General features: G+C 40.9%; 1 protein-coding gene across 2 annotated transcripts in view; it reads left to right on the top strand.

Annotated features, from left to right (window-relative positions):
• Positions 1 to 240: 240 nt before the first annotated feature.
• ITGA8 (integrin subunit alpha 8) overlaps positions 241 to 19,323 on the top strand; it is a 165,973-nt gene continuing 146,890 nt past the window's right edge. The window contains exons 1-2 of one of the 2 annotated variants that reach the window (XM_074324800.2): positions 241 to 769; positions 1,531 to 1,664. In XM_074324800.2, the coding sequence (XP_074180901.2) occupies positions 564 to 769; positions 1,531 to 1,664 (340 nt within the window). In that variant the 5' untranslated portion in view covers positions 241 to 563. The remainder of the gene's footprint in view (positions 770 to 1,530; positions 1,665 to 19,323) is intronic. The other variant, XM_074324799.2, reaches the window with a different exon arrangement.

The raw sequence follows: 19,323 nt of genomic DNA, 5'->3' as shown, positions 1-19,323 counted from the left end.
GAACAAACGCATTGACTCTCAGGGGCTCGTAGGACTGCAGAGGTGAGGCAAAGGGCGCTTTATCTCATCTCGCGGTGGGGTACGCTTTCACATTCTTCCATTTGGGAGAAACTGGAGCAAACTCTCGCCCCACGCGGGGGCATTGCTCCCAAAAGCAATGGCTTGAATTGACGTGTGCGAGACTCAGATCCTCCTTGAGATGCGACTGCAATAGAAAACCAGGCGATCGAAACTGGCGCCGGCCGCCAGCAGGGGCGAGGGCTGCGGCGGAGTCGCCGGCTCCCGCCCGCGGTCAGCCGACCCGCCGCTAGGAGGCGCCGCCAGCGCGCCCGGCCCCCGCCCGCTTCCAGAGGAGGGCTCGGATCTCCTCCGCCAGCCCCTGAGCCGGCCGGGAACTGGCGGGGAGCAGACCGCAGGGGACGCGCGGCTGAGCGCCCGGGGCTGTCACCGCGGACGCGCCGTGCACACCGGGACGCGGGCATCTGGGGACCGCCAGCCGCCACCCCCGCACTTTTCCGCCGGGGATCCAACTCCCCGGGGCGCAGCTGCCTGGACGGAGGGCGATGTCTGCCGGGGCCCGCCGCCGTCCCCGGGGCAGCCGGGCGCAGCTGCTCGCGCCCCTCTGCTGCTTCTCGGCCGCGCTGGGGATGCTGTGGTCCCCCGCCTCGCAGGCGTTCAACTTGGACGTGGACAAGCTCACGGTGTACAGCGGCCCCGAGGGCAGCTACTTCGGCTACGCGGTGGACTTCCATATACCTGCCGCTCGCACGTAAGTCGCCCGCGCGGGGAGTTCGCGCGCGTGGGCGAAGCCGGCTACAGGCTGGGTCCCTGCCTTTCTGCAGGAGGAGCCGCGTCTGTCCCACGGCCTGATGGAAGGCGGTTCCTGAGGCTTCCTCCCGCTGCCTATTTGGGGTCCGGTCCGGCTCCCGGCCACTAGCCTCTTTTTTCCCTTTCTAGACTAGATGTGCCTTGTGCACTTTTATCTAGAGATCTGCCACTTGCATAGAATACACAAGTCCTGGGGACTTCCCAGTACAAAGACTCGAGCATCATACAAAGGGGAAAGCGGGACCAAGCAGACAAGCCAGTTAAAACAACGACCACAACACGGTCTGTTTATACATAGCCTGTAACAATTAACTGTCTGGGCGCAAGTGCTGTCTGCTTCAAGCAGCTGGGCTCTGTCCTATGCTTTACTCTCTCTCTCTCTCTCTCTCTCTCTCTCTCTCTCTCTCTCTCTCTCTCTCTCTCTCTCTCTCTCTCTCTCTCTCTTTCTCCCCCTCTCTCTCTCCACTGTATACACAGCTCCACTTAAAGAATTAGGACTACTTGCACCCTCTTCCAAACCAGGTTTCAAACGCCCATAGGTTTCCAAAAGGAAATCAAGTTTGACAGTGGATCTCCCTCATAAATACACTTCTGCCTAAGACCCCCACCACCCTAGTCTCAGTGGGCATGCGGCTAGAGACTGCATCGCGTGCTCGCACTTTCATGATTCCCACCGACTGATTTTCTCCAACCCTTTCGCAGACCGAGTGTCTTGGTGGGGGCACCCAAAGCCAACACCAGCCAGCCAGACATCGTGGAAGGGGGCGCCGTCTATTACTGCCCTTGGCCGGCCGAAGGGTCAGCGCAGTGCAAGCAGATACCGTTTGACAACACCAGTAAGTGATATTTGTCATTCTCAACCGTGGGCCCTGGTTTCAAAGAACCAAAGCCATCCTGCTCGAGTCAACTCCCCACTTTCTTTGTACTCATTTGGCCTATCTGATGGGTCTGTGTTGTGGGCTGTGCAGGTCCCTGGGGAAATCAGCTTTTTTCAAGCCTGAGTGGGAGGAACATGCTGAGTGAACGCCAGAGAGGGATCAGTATTTTGACCTGGAGTATTTGCAAGCATCCTAGTAACTTCTGTTTCCTTACTGTCCTGAGATGAGCATTTTTGGGGTGAGCAGATGCTTTGGAGAAATACACATGTTACACCCTAACCTTGATTATGGAGAGAATTTGGTTGCTTCCCAAAGACAGAGCTGGGAAAAGACAAATCCTTAGCATTTCCAGTGCCCAAACTCTGGAGGCAAGCCTCAGCAGCTACAGACCCAGACATCGCTCCATGTTGCTATTTAATTCTTTACAGAAAGAAAGAATTTTCTTTCAAAATATTGGACATTGGATGCAAACTAGTACAGGCAGAGTGTGGATGGATTACATTCATTTCCAAAATCCCTAGACAGATGTTTCCTATTTAATTAAAGGGAAAATACATTTTAAACAATTCAGGCTGGTTATGTTTCCTCTGGTGTTTTCTCTTTGGGTCCTGAGAAAATAATTTAAACGTAATGCTTTCAAAAACATTGACACTGAATGTTTTAATTTGTACCTCCAAAACTTCATGAATGCAAAAGATATACATTATCAGAAAGCAAATATCTCTTTTCAGAAAAATCTGACTATGTCAACTCAAATAATGTTCTTTGATGAACAATCATTTAAAATACCTTTTGCCCCACACAACTATTTTATGATATCATTCTTCATTATTTTTACATTAGTGTGCATTTAGAATTTATGTAGAAAATCCATTTTCACAGAATTTTGATGAAATTGGATGGGTGGTATTACCGATTACTTGAACTGATTTGCATTTTTTATTTTAAAGGAAAAAATAATTGCAATTCTATGAATATGGAAATCATTTCACATGAAAGAAATACTATATAAGCATTACTTTGAATTATGACCAAATTAGGAAAATATTATATAAAATGATTTTTAAATTATGTTTTTCATATGTATCTATATATGGTTACAATAGGTCATTTACCATTTTATTAAATAAATTAGTTATTTCATGTCAACTATTATAAGCTTTTACTTTTAAGTTTAACTATTAGAAACTGGAAAAAATAAGCCACTTGATGTTAATTCGCAAAAGAAATCTTTCAATTCATTTAATCAGGACTTTAGATACCTTCTAGTTACTAAGCTCTAGCCTGAGAATAAATTTCCTAAATCGGAAGAATTAAGCAAAAAATTAATGGCATTTTAATAATTCATGTCAAAATCATTTGTATTTTAAAAAGTATTTTAAACTTAAGCCTTTATAAATAAAGACATAAGTCATTGGTATTATTTGAATTTACGTTAAGAGAAATAAGCATTTATGTTTTGAGACATGTTTGATGTATTTTTATCAAGAAGCAACCTATAGTCATGGACATGATTTCAATAACCTCCTAGACCATTCCCATAACATATCACCTCAGGATCTGGTTAGCATATTTTTCCTTTGATAAAGGAAGAAACAGTGTCTGCCCAGATAAGTCATACCTGAATGCCTTTCTAAGTACTAACCCCAGGAGATGTCATGGTTTAATAAATGAAAACCAGAGGATACAGACATCAATATGAATTTTATAAACTGACCACTCCCAACCAAAAATTTCCAATGTCAAATTACAGTAGGTAACATTTTCCAAAAGTTTGTTCTAAAGCAACTGGAGCTTTGAATTCGCTTTCCCATAGAGAACTAATTGTGAAAGATTGTGCATCCATTTCCAGAATAGCCCACAGGAATGCATTTGACCCTTATTGTAGATGAATTATATTTGCAGTGAAACAGTAGGGGACAAACTAGTACCACTGTGGCAATTAAATAAATAGGAACATAATCTGAGTTGAGAAAAGATCAGTGTTACTTGGAGACGAGAACAGGGGGTAGATGGCATCATCTGTTCAGGTTCTGAAAAAGACATCTGAATATCTCACAGGACTTTACAGATTATTTCTGCTGGTTCTACATGATGTCTTATTTTCCTTTTAAATATATGAGGTTTTATTCTTGATAGGCAGATGCAGTCATCTTACTGTTATTCTTAGCAACCATAACCACAGTAATTTGAGGATTTATAAATGGAAACAAAAACGGGAAAGAAACAGGAAGGGAGGTACACGTATCTGAAGTAATTGAGCAAGAAATGAAATTTTTAAAAAAGCCATACAGAGGAGTCCACGGAATATTTGTGAGAAATGAACGGTCCATGATGGAATAAACAAAGCCTGGGGGAGTTTCACAGAGAGAGAAAAGAATCGCTGAGAAAAGAAAATTCCTCATGTTAGCCATCAGGGGGTGCTGTGGGCCCAGGAACTTGGTTGCTGCTGGGAATGGCCTGAGAACGGGTGGGGGGAAAGAAATGAAAGGAGGACACTCAGGTGTTTGCTACTGAGTGGCTGCCAACACAGTACCAATCCTTTCCATGCGCCAGTTACTTTATCCATGCGCCCCCAAGGCGATGGCACTGCCCATGGCTGCCATTTGCTGCGAAGCTGGGAAAGACAGGAAGGGACAGCAGGAGCCAGCAGAGCTATTTCCAGGTTGAGCATCTGTTCTGTGGGTAGAGTGTGATCTTGGAACCAACCATGAAAGGCAGAAACAAAGGCATTGCTGACTCGGGATCTTGCCGTCGATGTTACCAGAGGCATTACATTTATTGATCGCCTTCTCGGTACCAGTCACTTACACACATTCTTTTTAATCCATAAACAAAGCAACCATCTCAAACTCATTTTATGAATAAGGACACTGACATCAAAGGTGTTTTGATACATCCAAGACCATACAATGGTAAGAAGTAAATGCAGGGTTGGGAAAGCGGTCTGTCTGCTCCAAAGCTGGCCTTTCAGAAATGGGGCGAAGACCGGTTCTAATGGAGGGCAAGGTAAGGGCAGATGGTATGGAGCTGAGACACTGCTCACCTTTCCTTCCCCTCCTCAATTCTCCCACCCCAATGTTAACTTCCCAAATACCAATTTAAATGATCCTACAGAGAAGATCTGAAAGGGAAAAGCAGTTTGGGTAGAGGGTTATGGAAACCAGAGGACCTAGAAAGAGGCTTTGTCTTGGTGGGAATAATAGGTTGCATATGCCCCCGGGTTTGCCACAGCTCCCCACTGCATGCCCTTCTCTGTGTCCTCATCAGCTGCCTCCTTTCTTGCTGTCTGCCCTTTGGCAGCAACAGTTTCCTGAGAAAGAGGAAGAAAAGCTCTCTGCTTGACAGAGTAGTGGTTCTGAGAGCTGGACACTCACAAACTGACATTCATGTAATAGTGGAATGTTTCAGGCATGAAGATATATTGCAAATATTCCTCCGTAAAGATAGTCATGACATTCCCTATCTTTACCCGGTCTGCTTTTACTATGACATCTGAATTCAAGGCATTCTAAATAAATTTGACCTTTTGATGACATTGTTTCAACTCATTCAGGCCCCTGGGGTGTCTACAATTTTGTGTTCGTTGTGGTAACCTAGACACTGAAGGAGACTGGCCTATAATTCAGTCCCTGAATCTGGTTGTGATCTTGAACCTCAGTTTATTTAAGGTCAACTGACTTTTTTTTTTTTTTAAACTTGCCTTTTAGTTTGAAATTCTTTTCATTAAATCTTTTTTTTCTTACATTATCATATAACTTGGATTTTTTTTTTATTACTTCTCATCATAAATGCAACAACAGAGGAAGCTGGGAATAGCCTAGCACTTCAAATGCATGAATACTATTAAAATCTGTGGTCCTTTCAAGTATGGCAAAAGGAAACTTTAGGGAAGCATATGGCGGTGGGGGAGGTGCGAAGTGCAAAGAGTAGATAATTTTCCTGCTCTGTACAAAATCAAGTGGTTCCCAAAAAGCACTTCTCTCATCTCCCTTCTTTCTTTCCCTCTTACTTCACTAGAATACAATTCCCCCATCACCAAATTGATTTCTTTCACTTTTGCCTCCTTTTAGGAACACTAAACTATGCCCCATGTCTTCACTTAAAACATCACATCTGCCAAATTCATGCCTCTCATTACTAAATCTCCTTCAATGTTCATTTCTTCTTTTTCCTACATTTTCCAAACCCATGTATGGATTAAATAAGAACTGCTAGATTACAGCCCTTGGGCTAAAAGGGGATTGAGTGAAACAGAATGAAACAGACACCTATCTTTAGAATGAGTCAAGGGCAAATTGCAACCATAATAACAATGGCTAGTACACAAATATTTGGTTGTTTTAAATGCTCCAGTGAAACATTTTGAGGAGAAAGATAATAGCATGTGCTCATTAATGATGATAATCATCATAGTACTAACAATAATGGCTTGGCAATGTACCTGGGAACCACTCGCAATTAGGGACCCACAGAAGGAGTGAACAGGAAGAGGTGGGAAGTGCCACTGAGATTTGAACGTCATGTGGGAAAGACTACTTGAATTTGCGGTGCCTTAATTTAGTACCTTTGCGTAAAACAAACAAACAAACACCCCCCCCAAAAAAAAAACAATAACAACAACAACAACAACAAAAAAGAAACACCTTAAAATGGTAGGTCATTTGGTTAGGATATTCAAAACTCTGGAATGGTAAGATTTCTGTTGGAATTGTGTTTTAGCGGGGAGACCGGAAGCCTTTGTTTCGGGGGGTGTCTGTTTTATTTTGTATTGAGTGAGCCCACAGTAAGAAGCAGCTTAAAGCATCTGGTGCTGTGACTGGTACAGGATTGTTTTTTGATAGTCTTGGGTGTGCCCTTTTTCTCATGTGAGGGTTGGGAAACATATTGGTCGCATAAGTCTTACTTTTCCAACTTCCTCAGAAAGAAATCAGTTTTTGTTCAGGAACAAAGAAAAGAAAAATGTAGGTCAGAGCTATTCAAGTAAATGACAGAGGAAATAACACAAATGTGACAGAACTCACCGAGAGCAGAAATCTGGGCTCTAGAAAGTTCAACTGAAAGTGAAAAAAGGGAGAAGGCAGCCTAAAGATAACCTGCCCTTTTAAGAAAGAATAATGCCATCCATGTATTAGGGCAGACAGCTTACTCTGCTAAGTACTGATCCCACTGTGGCATTAAGGGTGGTTTAGCTGGATGGCTTACTTATTCTAGAAGCAATTCGTGATGGTGACCATGTCTGATTTGCTGGCCTGACAGATGCAACCAACATCCCTAAACTTCTCCCAGTTGGCTCAGATTTTTGTGCGACAGAATGCAGCGGAGTCCTGATATGAGAAGGGAGGAGGCAGTGGTCCCTACATCACATAGCAACTGAGGAAGCAATTAGAAAAAGGAAGTCCTTGAAACTCCAACAAGAAATGGGAAACAGATCTGCACTACGGCTTGCTGAGTCGTATGAGCGTTAGGCGCCTGTTGCTTAATCTGCAAAATTCTTTCAAGAAGTTGGAAGTCTGTGTGATGGAACAGGCTTCCAGGCTCTTGGCAGGAATGGTCCGTGCAGCAGCTGCAGCATTCTGGAGAAATGTAGGAAATGGGCTTGAAATTCTTCTGAAAGCAGGAAAACACACTTTGACATTTAAGCTTGCCGGCTGAGATGTGCTCATTCAAACTTTACCTGTTGTGTATAAAGAGTCCTGTAGCTGTCACTATGCATGAAGAGAGTTTGCCAACACTTCTGAAAAGCTCAGCTCAGGTGCACCCTGACTGACACCTCCCAGAAACGCAAACATGGATTTTTGAGGAAGAGGGATAAAAGACAAATTATTGATCTCATTAGAATCACTCACTTAAAAATTTAATTTTCCAAATTCAGTGTAAATATATCTTTATAAAACCATATTTGGTGCACCAAGCAAGGTGTACCTATACAATGAAATCCTAAAACAGTTTAAAAATAATTTTAATTCTGGGTTATGTTATATGGAGATTTAAGGTAGATAAGCAAATCATGATTCACCAATAAGCAATTTATACTGAAAACATTCTACTTGATACACTCGTGTTATTGTGTATGGACTTCAGCCAGGAACTCTCAGACCAGTTGGAAGGAATAGAGCTGAACCCCAACCCTGTAGAAAAGCCAACGTATCTCTGATATTTAGGGGATTGGCCCAAAGTTCTGCCAAATTGAGAAATTCTTCTGCAACCATAAGCATTGGTGAAAGTGATCATTTACCCTTTCAATTGTTTTATTAAAATTAAGGCATAGATTACAAAAATAAGTCTTTAGAGAAATGGTTGCCAGGCATTTAGAGTGGGAAAGAGGGGTTGTCCTCAAAGGGGCAGAACAAGGGAGTTTGGGGAGGTGATGGAACTCTCTGTGTCTTGAATGTAGTGGTGGATACACTATTATATATATTTGTCAAAACCCGTTGAACTGTACATCACCAAGAGTGAATTTTACTGGATGGAAATGAAAAAGAATGAGAAAAGAAGACATTATGGAGAATGTTATGTATCCAATATGATGATTCAGTTTGGTTTTGTGGCCATCGCTCTGAGCAGGTGGGCTGTTAGCTCTTAGACTATGGAAAGGTCCATAATAATAATGGACCTTTGTAATGTAATAATAACTGGATGTAATAATAACTGGAAGTACTAGGACTTATGATCCCTGAAGAGCTTAGACTACTGCCTCTAAATAAGGGCGAACAATTATATCATCATGGAGGACCTCCTTTATAATTCTTTAAACAAAGGATAATGCATTAAGAATGTATTTAAAAGAGAACTGTGAATGAAAACATGTTAAGTCAGAATGAATTTTGCAATGAACCGTCATACTTGTGTAATTCTCGTATCCTTACTGAAATTCAGGCATGACATCCCTCATTGACAGTCATTAAAGCAAGGAGAACTTGCTTCAAACACATTACTGTAGTTATTAAAATTAGTATCATCGTACTGCAGGACATTTGCTTATTAACATTACCTCAACTTTATTCTTTAGTTCTGATATTTAACATATGGACATAGATTTGTAAATGACATTGCAAAAGGGCAGATTGTACCAATCTACCCTGATTTCCTGGGCATGCAGAGATGAGAGAGAAGGGCACACACCATTGCTACAGGGAAAGGTTTGTGCGAGGACCCTGCACAGCCCACGTTACACACAGCATCTCACTCTAGGTGACAAGTCAACTCCCCCCGACAGGTTATGGCTCCATTTCAGATTTGTCTCAGCCTCCCCTATGATTTTCCCGGATGTCTCCAACTACGCCACATCCCTCTTGCCACACTGCTTATACAACTTTTCTCTATAGCACAGTACATCCACAGCCCAGCTTATCTGTCAAACATGTGTTACATAGTCCACTTGTCCCCACTCACTCTGGGTCCACGTGCTGGTACTTCTTTCTTACCTACCCAGAATATCTTCTCTTCCAGTAATGACTTCTGGAACTTCTGCCTTCTCTCTTCCTACAATTCTGAACAGGACATATGTTTCAGAAATTAATTCGAAAGTTGCTGCAAATCTTTTTTTGGAAGAAAGGGCGCATAACACTAAAAAATAATGTTTTCGAATATCCTCAGTATGAAGAGTCAAGTAAATTATGGCATAAATCACACAAGTAAACGTTATGTAACCATAAAAGATGGAGTCTACCAAGAACATTGTTAATAAGGGAAGATGCTTTTGTTTTAATGTTAAGTGAAAAACATAAAATTCACAATTGTTTCTACAACCTGTAAAGGGGTACAAGAAGGGGACATGCCATGAGAGGCTGTCTTTGGCGAATATGATTAAAACCATTTTTTTCTTTTTCTAATGCATTTTTCCCCTTTATTTTTAAAACCATTGAACAAGCATTCATTTATGACCAGGAAAAATAATGATAAAAATACACTTGCAAAAATTTCTGAATGAAATTATTATGGTCACTGACGTGTTATGAAGATTAACAATAAAAGACCACAATTAAGGTTCAGTACTGGCTGATGGCAATCTGACTTGCTACTTCTTTTGTGTTGAGTATAGATAATACTTTAGAAATACACTTATAGGTGCTTATGTTTCAAAATATGAAAAACTGAGGATATTTTCAGTAACAATTATATGTATAAAAATAAGAAGATGCAGTGTATCTATCCCCTGCCTTCCTTCTAGATTATCTTCAAATCAATAGAAATATGGACTTCACATCTGACACAGCTGTTTCTAGAGTCTTTTAGAATAAGATAGATGTTTGTGAGTTTAACTGCTTTTGAGTATACCTGGGAAAGCTGGGCAGGTCAAAAGAAATTAATTCACAATCTTCTTATACCACAGTCAATGCACAAAACTTGTTATAAGACACCTTTGGCAAAAATCAGAATGACCACAGGTCCGGATAATTCTCTGCACCTTAGAACATGGAAGGCATTCAGTTGAGTCAAAAAATCCAGGTAAACTCATGAAGCAGTATGACATTTCACTACATGAATCGGTGCTTCGTTTTTTATCTGTTATGTGCAACAAATCAGATATTTTTTTCTTTAAAACATATGGCCCAGGGATGAGTTACATCTATCTGGAGTATTCCTCCTTCTGAGGCACACCGTTCTACTCATTCTCAAGTAAGGTTTGTAAATATTCCGCAGAGCTAAGATGTATCCGTTTACGTAAGTTAAGAGTATGCCCGTGTGCTTGTCAACAGTACCGGATGAGCAGAAAAGAGTGAAAGTTGCTGGGGGATCTGAGGAGACTGGTAAAATGAGGCTGCAGCAGCATTCCTCAAGATCTCTTTTATAGTGAGCATGCAAAAAGAGTCTCCATGTCAAATATATCTGGAAATGGCTGCATTCACTCCCCGTCTGTATTAGTCAGGATATACGCATAAAGGAAGAGATTTAGTCTAAGGACTTGGCTCACACAATCATACAATTATAGAGGCTGAGAAGTGCCACGGGCTGCCATTTGTCACCTGGGCACCCAGGAAAGCCCGTGATATGAGTGAGTCTGTGTCCAAAGGTCAAAGAACCAGGAGCATTGAGGTAAAGAGAAGGTCAGTGTCCCAGCTCAGGCAGTGGGGTGGCGGGAAGGGCCAAATTCTTTTCTCCTCTTCCTTTTTGTTCCGTTCAGGCCCTCAACAAACTGGATGAGGCCCACCCATTTGGGGAGGGCAAACCGCCTTCCTGAGCCCACCAATTCAAATACTAATTTCATCTGGAAACACCCGCACAGACATACCCGGAAATAATGTTTCGTCAAATATCCCGCCATCCATGATCCAGTCAAGTTGACACAGAACGTTGATCATCACACCCTCTATGAGACTCACATGCAGATTCTCTTAGAAGAGGCACTGAGAATTCATGAGCTAAAGAAACCCATTAGAGTCTCAGGATAGAATAGTCATTGACAGTCATTATTTTTCCTCACATTTCTTAGGCCAAAGCATACCTAGGCATTGCTGTAGTAACAATGGCCCCAAATGTCTGGCTTAAAACAACCAAGATGCATTGCTCGCTCACACTCTATGTTTAATATGAGTTGGTAGAGAGCCTCTGCTGATCCAAGCCTCCCACAGGTCAGGCAAACGGAAGTTCCTTATTGACATATACTTTCAAGATCACTCTAACTGGAAAGGGGATGTGGTAAAATGCACACTGTCTGTTAAAGCTTGACATGTATTCCTTTTCCTCACGTTGGGTAGACCAAAGCATGCCTAGGAGGTTGGCCATGCCAACTTATTTGAGTATCTAACCCTTTCTTTATCCATACCTATCAAATTGTATCCACAACCTTTAAAAGAATACTAGGAAGCAAGTGTGATAAAAGAGGTTGTCTTTGGAAATGCAATTCAAACAGACTTTTCTTCTATTTCTAATGGGCATGTGTTGCAGGACATATCGTGGGGGACACTGTAATCGTAGCATAGTTATTTAGGGCTACAGTTCCAATTCCCACATTTATGGTAAAGAGCAGATACATGGCAAGGAAATGAAGGTGTTTCAACAGATGTGAGGATAAGAGAGACTTTTATACCAATAATCAGTCCTCGACATGTTCCAGGGAGTCTCCATTCTCTACCACGAATATTGTTTGGGAAGATGGAATACCCTTCATTCTTTCAGTCAGGCTCCCTGAGTGACTTGCTATTAAGTCGTAATGTCTTTTCCCCCTCAGAGTACCCTTTGGTTAATTTTAAACCAATTTTTTATTTTTTTAATTATAAAAATGTTATCTAAAGGGAACAGTGAAGTTGAAAATAAAGCTTAGTGTTAGCAAATAGTAAAATTACATTTCAGTGACTAGAAGTGCTAGTGACTTTGTACAAGCAAATGCAGGTCTAGACACTTGAAGTATGGCTGTTAACAAAGTCCAGGGCCTTACCCTGGTGGGGTTTACAGTGACTAACCAGTGACAAGCTGAGGAAAAGGTAAGGTTAAGGAGACAGAGTGGTGAGTGTGTGTGTGTGTGTGTGTGTGTGTGTGTGTGTGTGTGTCCGTGCATGATTATTTTAGATTAAGTGGGGTATTAGCTTCCTGTTGCCATTGTAACAAATTGCCACACATTTAGTAGCTTTAAACACCACAATTTGATTATCTTACATTTCTGCAGGCCAAATTCTAAAACAGGTCTCACTGGGCTAAAATCAAGGTATTGGCAGGGCTGTCTTCCTTTCCAGAGGCTCTCAGGGAGCATCTGTTTCCTTGCATTTTTCAGCTCCTAGAGGCTGCCCACATTCCTTGGTTCGTGGCTCTCTTCCATTTTCAAAGCCAGCAATGTCTCACAGTGCCGTCTCTGGTTCTCCTTTTCTGCCTCCTTCTTTCACTTTAAATTATCTTTGGGCTCACCCAGATAATCCGGGATAATCCCCCCTAAAGTGAGAGTAAAGAGACAGGTATAGGCAAGATTACACAGTTCCTTAAAGGCCAGGGTAAGGATTTTGGATTTTATTCTAAGAGTGATGGCAGCCAATGGCGCTTTTGAATAGGCAAGTCACATACTTTGAATTATGTTTTTAAACATTTAATACACTGTAGGCAAGCAAGAGCAGGAGCAAGGAGACTAGTTGGGAGACATTCCCTCATCCAGTGATAAAGAAGTATGGTTTGGGATGAGAGACAGCAGTTAGGATTCAGAAATGGTTAGATTTGGGATTCATTTGAAAGTGCAGTTGGTAGGATTTCATTTTAGATCAGATGAAGGGTACAGAAGAAAGAGAAAATTTTGACCTGAATAAATGGAGGAATGGGACTCAGACAGGAAACAGTGGGGAAGGAGCAAGTCTTGGAGAAGACATCAAGAGTTGAGCCCAGATATGTGAAATTTGAGATGCTTATTAGACATCCAAGTGATATCAAAGGGGCAGGTGGATAAAGAAACCCAGAGTTCAGGCAAGAGGTTTGGAGATTTAAATTTGGAAGTCATAAGTATGTACATGATATTTAAGACCATGACTTACAGAGTGAGTGTGAATGAGGAGAGGAGAGGAGAGGAGAGGAGAGGAGAGGAGAGGAGAGGAGAGGAGAGGAGAGGAGAGGAGAGGAGAGGAGAGGAGAGGAGGGAAGAAGAGAGGCAAAGACAAAAGAGAAGGGAAAGGAAGAGGACAGATTAAGGTTGAGACTGCGTCTTGGAGCACCCTGACATTTAGAGAAATTCTGGACAATTGAGGATGTATGAAAGACAGACACCAAGAAGAAGTGGCCAGTTAGGTAAAAGAAGTCATGAAGCCAATGAAGAACATCTTGGGAGGTAGAGTGAAATAAGGACTGAAATTTGAACATTTGATTTGGCAATGGAAAGTTCTGGATGACTGAAAGAAGCAGTTGCACCATGGAGTGTGTCAAGGGAATGGGAGAAGACCAACAGAAGACAAGTCTATATAGCCATTTTTCCCCTCAATGAGTTTTGCTATAAATAGGACAACAGAAATGTAACAATCAAGAAGATATTATAGCATGTTTATAGTCTAATAGGAATTATTCTGTTAAGAGGTAAACAATGATGATTGAAAGAGAGGGGGTGTATGCAGGAACAAATTCCTGAGAAGATGAAAAAGGATGGGTGGGATTCTTATGCAGATGGAGTGCTGACCTTAGAGGGGCACAAAGGCCTTTCATCCTTACTGACAAAAGAGGGTGGAGTGAGGGGACACCTCAGAGGAGGTTGGTGGGTTTGGTGACAGGAGGAAGAAACTGATTTTTCCTTCATTTCTTGAAATAAGAAGCAAGATTATCAGCTGGGAGTGAGGAGGTAGATAGAGAAGGTTGGGAGAAGGAGAAAATGTGAATTGTAACAGCAGAACGGCAGAATGAATTGAGTAGTGAAGTAATAGTATTACCAGGCAGTGCACTGGGACCGTGTGAATTATAAATATGAATTTATTTGTGAAAAGAATACATTTTTGCCTCTGCTCACCCTACAATGTGGTCCTGCCTGATTGGGGTGGAATTTAAGCCCTCCCAGGGGACAATTCCAATTCCATCTTGGGTGTTAATCTTTCATAAAGATGCAATGCAGACACAGAAGGTTCGAATTCTGAAGTGCCCATTTTGTGTAACATTGGGACTGGCGGTTGTTTTTTGTTTGTTTGTTTTTTGGTTTTTTTTTTTCACAGAATGAACCATTCTGTTAGATGCTGGTTGGGATCCTTTTTACTATAACATCCTCTGGCAACAGGGATGAGATCCTGAGGAAAATGCAAGCATACAACAGGAGTAGTGTAAATACATTTCAAGTGCTATTGGGAGGCAGGTTTATACAACCTTCATCCTGAAACCCAATCATATCCTGTATTTAAAAGCATTGCTTTGAGGTCATATTGAAGAGATTTATGTCATTTAGTCTGCTTCCTGAGATTCCCATGCTGAGAGGTTTTCATTACTTCTTGAAGCAAATAAATTATTGGGCACTGAACAGAAGCATGCTGTGCTCCTGCCAATCGGAAGGTGACATATAAGCCATATTGAGATTTCTCATTTCCCCAGCTGTATATATAACCAAGACATTTGATCCCCAGGTCATTATTCCAAGTGCGAGAAAACCTAGAGATGAGAGAATGTATGAAAAATTCAAGGAGCTGAAAGAAAATCACTAGGTTGGGAATGACAAGAGATGATACTGGCAAGGCCAAGGTGATATAAGCCTAGTTTTAGGGATTTTTGCATTTTAGAAAGAACTCTGGCTTCAGGACAGAGAATGCCTTTGAAAGTGACAAGCCTGGAGGAAGGGAAACCAGCTAGGCGGTCACTGCAGAAACTGAGGCTGAAGAAATGGTGGTCATGACCATGGAAGTGGCACTAGAGATAGAAGTAGATGGACTTAAGAGAGATTTAGAAAGAAGAATCAACAAGAATTTATGACTGAATAGAATTTGGGAGTGCAGAACGGGTGATTGTCAAGGATGTGTTCCAGGAAACTGGCTTGGTTGTTAAGGCTGCCATTATATTGGGGCAGCTGGTTAGCTGAGTTGGTTAGAGCGCGGTGCTCTTAACAACAAGGCTGCCAGTTCAATCCCCACATGGGCCAGTGTGAGCTGCGCCCGCCACAACTAGATTGAAAACAACTACTTGACTTGGAGCTGAAGGGTCCTGGAAAAACACAAATAAATAAAAGTTTTGTTTTTAAAAAAAGTCTCTCATTATACTAGCTATAAATAGTGACCAAGATGGATGTTTGTTCACAGACATATTCTCTGACCTTGCAATACTCTCTGACATCCAATGGATGAGAAGATTAGTGGCTGGCAGTGTAATCAGGGTGTAAGTGCTATAACAGCAGACAATGAAGAGCGTTTTAGGTGTTCAAAAGTAGGGCTCCTGTCCCTGACTGAAAATGGGGCGGGGATCTTTCTGTGTATCAGGGAAAGCTTTTCGGAGGGAGCATCATTAAAGGGTCAGACAGCTGAAGGGTGATGTGTGTGTGTGCATGTGTGCTCATGTATGTGGGTCTCTCAGTGTGTCTGTCTTGGGGGTGGGTGAGATGAGAGAGAAAACCATTTTAGCCAGTGTAGATGAGGTGGAGTGTGTCATAGCAGATGAGGTCTAAGTTGACGTCTCAATCTATACAACCAAACTGTAACCAGCTCTGCCTTTCAGATTTTCGTGTCATACAGAGGAGTTTTTGTTTTGAATCTGATCTGCTGCAGATGGCTTATTTTTGCCCTTTGGAGAGGTAATTCTTTCATTTAACATTTGCTCCTCTAGCTGCATCATATAAATTAGCAGAACACCCACCCAAAAATCACTTGCATTGAACCAACAAAAGTCCATATGTATTTCCAGAACAAACCTTACATACAACCTGAGTCAACTTACATGTGAAAAACATTTCAAAGGATCGTATATGATGTAGAAAACTCATTCATATTTATTACTAAGCAACGGCCTGAAGAACATTGGCTAGGCACTATTGCTTATTAAAAACAGAAATTTGGGAACATGATCTCTAGTCTTGGGAAGATAAGATAGACATGAAAATAATTGGGGCAAAAATTTTATATTCTCATTTAGATAAAAAAAACTATGTAATAGGAAGTTTGTAATACATTATTGAGTACGCTATCTCAAACCCATATTTATAAACATTATTATTAGAACTCTAAAAGCATACATTCAACTCAGCTTTATTACCATGTTTCCCCAAAAATAAGACCTAGCCGGACCATCAGCTCTAATGCGTCTTTTGGAGCAAAAATAAAAATAAGACCTGGTATTATATTATATTATATTATATTATATTATATTATATTATACCCAGTCTTATATTAAAATAAGACTGGGTCTATATTAATTTTTGCTTCAAAAGACGCATTAGAGCTGATGGTCTGGCTAGGTCTTGTTTTTGGGGAAACCCGGTAGTTATTTGGTTATGTATGAAACAAAACATTTAGATAATGATATGAAACAATTATTTAAAATAAAAGTTTCATGATTTCCAGAAAAGAAATGTCTTAAACTAGAGGGATGAGCTAGAAGTCTCTTGAACACTGAATGCTGGATGGGTTTACCAAACGTAACAGCTTCTGTGTCCAGGGAGTAGGATTCCTACTACCTCATATAATTTTCTATATCAGTTTTGTTATTTAATATTGTTTAAATTTTTAAAAATGATAATCTGAAAAAATTTCAATTCAAAAAGAGTCTTTGGCCCTACATTTTAAAACGGGTGTTTAAGGAAGTGATTTGGATTAGTTGGCAAACTACTAATGGAACTTTAGAATTCCAAAGGAATGGAATTTTGCAAGAGTAATATCACATATGAAGTTTCGGAGTGAGACTTAGTAGGAGACATAGAGGAAGTTACCTGAATGGAAGGAAACACCATATCGGGAAATCAGGTATGGGGTCGGGACCTACATTGTGGAGGACAGGGTATTTAGATTTGATCTACTAGGTAAGACAGGAAAACCTGTGTGTGTGTGTGTGTGTGTGTGTGTGTGTGTGTGTGTGTGTCCATACACACATATTTGTATGTAGTATACATATGAGGTCCAACAATTAAGTTCGAGAACTCATCCTAGAAAAAGTGCTACATACCTCATTGCTGAATATCACTACGGTCACCTTTGAAGTACTCCCCTTGGGAAGCTATGCACCGATGCCAGGGCCTAGTCCACCCTTCAAGGCAATTTTGGAACTCTTTTTCTGGGATGGCCATCAGAGCTGTTGTCGTTTTACCCTTGACGTCCTGAATGTCATCAAAATGTCTTCCTTTCAATACTTCCTTTATCTTTGGGGAAAGAAAGAAGTCATTGGGGGCCAGATCAGGTGAGTAGGGAGGGTGATCCAATACAGTTATTTGTTTACTGGCTAAAACTCCCTCACAGACAGTGCCGTGTGAGCTGGTGCGTTGTCATGATGCAAGAGCCATGAATTGTTGGCAAAAAGTTCAGGTCGTCTAATTTTTTCACATAACCATTTCAGCACTTCCAAATAGTAAACTTGGTTAACTGTTTGTCCAGTTAGTACAAATTCATAATGAATAATCCCTCTGATATCAAAAAATGTTAGCAACATCGTTGCAACAAGTTCACAAACTTACCTGTCAGACCTCATATATTGTATAAATAATAAATCTCAGTTACGTGGAATATTCACTTATCAGAATAACACACTTTTGTCCATTGATGGATTCATGGATAAAGAAGATGTTAAACACACACACATACACAGACACACACACACACACACACAAACACACAGGAATATTATTCAGCCATTAAAAAAGAGGAACCTCTGCATGTGCAACGACATAGATGAACCTTAAGAACATTATGCTAAGTGAAATAAATCAGACAGAGAAAGACAAATACTGTATGATCTCAATAGTATGTGGAATTTACAAACCACCACAACAAAAAACAACCCCAAATTCAGAGAAAAAGAATTGAGCTTTGTAAGTACCAGAAATGGGATGTGGGGAGTGGGAGAATTGAATGAAGGTGATCAAAAGGCACAAAGTTCCAGTCATAAGATAAATAAGTCCTGGGGATGTATCGTACAGCATGATGACTGCAATTAACACGGCTCTTTGGTGTATATGAAAGTTGTTAAGAGAGTAGATCCTAAGAGTTTTCATCATCAGAAAATTTGTTCTTTTTTTATATCAATATGAGATAATGGATGTTAACTAAACTTATTGTGGTAATCATTTCATGATATACATGTAAGTCAAATCATTATGCTGTATACCTTAAACTTATATAGCGCTGTATGTCAGTTATATCTCAATAAAACTGAAAAAAACTCATTTCTTGAGCATTACATGGAAAACTGAACTAGTGTGGTATTTTCTTAAATACTTGAAAATTCACCATAAGATAATCGAGAGTATCAAGGGTACAGATGTATTATTTAACAGTTTTTAGTAATCGTTTTAGGGTAGTTGAACTCATACATTTGGAAATTTAATTTTCTGGGACACAAAAAATCAATCCAGGTTCTTTTCTCGGATTTGTTTCTTTTAGACAAGGAGTTCTCCGGCCACAGCTATTTTATTTTGAATTTTCCATATGAGTATTTCCTGTTCTCAGATACAGAGTTTCAATTTCAATGAAACTTTTACAGCATACATTGACTATGGGAAAGATTATAAACAAACGTTTAAAGATTTCTTTTCCCTTTTTCCTGGTTAGAAATGTCTGGACAGCTCCTGCAATGGCTTTGAGAAAATTCCTAAGGCGATGCACTTAAAGTGATGACTTGAGGTTCTAGAGAAACTTGTTGTTTTCCAGTATGAGGTCGAGGACTTTATAAATAGTTTTCAAAAATCGTCCATCTGCCAAAACGTTTAGTCACACCTGTGTCAGTTTCAGCTTTTCTCTTCTCTCTCCCATGGTGATCTATCTTCACTTCTTGTAATTCCTCCCATTTTACTAAACTAAAAGATTAGAAAAAGGTGCTTGTAGACCATATGTGCACCATATTCTACATCCCCTCACTCTGCTCTGAAATGAATGTTTCCATGAAAAAGGAACCGACAGTGAGTAGGCTCGCCACACGTTGGGATTCGGTTGCCCAGAGACCAGTGCTGCCAATTTCAGAGAGGTGCCTTCAAGCCCAGAAATGTCAGACAAGCCAAATCCAATTTATTGCTACCACCCATCTCAATTTCTCGCATTGG

This window comes from Rhinolophus sinicus, chromosome 1, assembly GCF_057876585.1.
Source record: "Rhinolophus sinicus isolate RSI-liver-muscle chromosome 1, RSI-T2T, whole genome shotgun sequence".
Taxonomy (NCBI): domain Eukaryota; kingdom Metazoa; phylum Chordata; class Mammalia; order Chiroptera; family Rhinolophidae; genus Rhinolophus; species Rhinolophus sinicus.
This window is presented reverse-complemented; position numbering and strand designations above follow the sequence as displayed.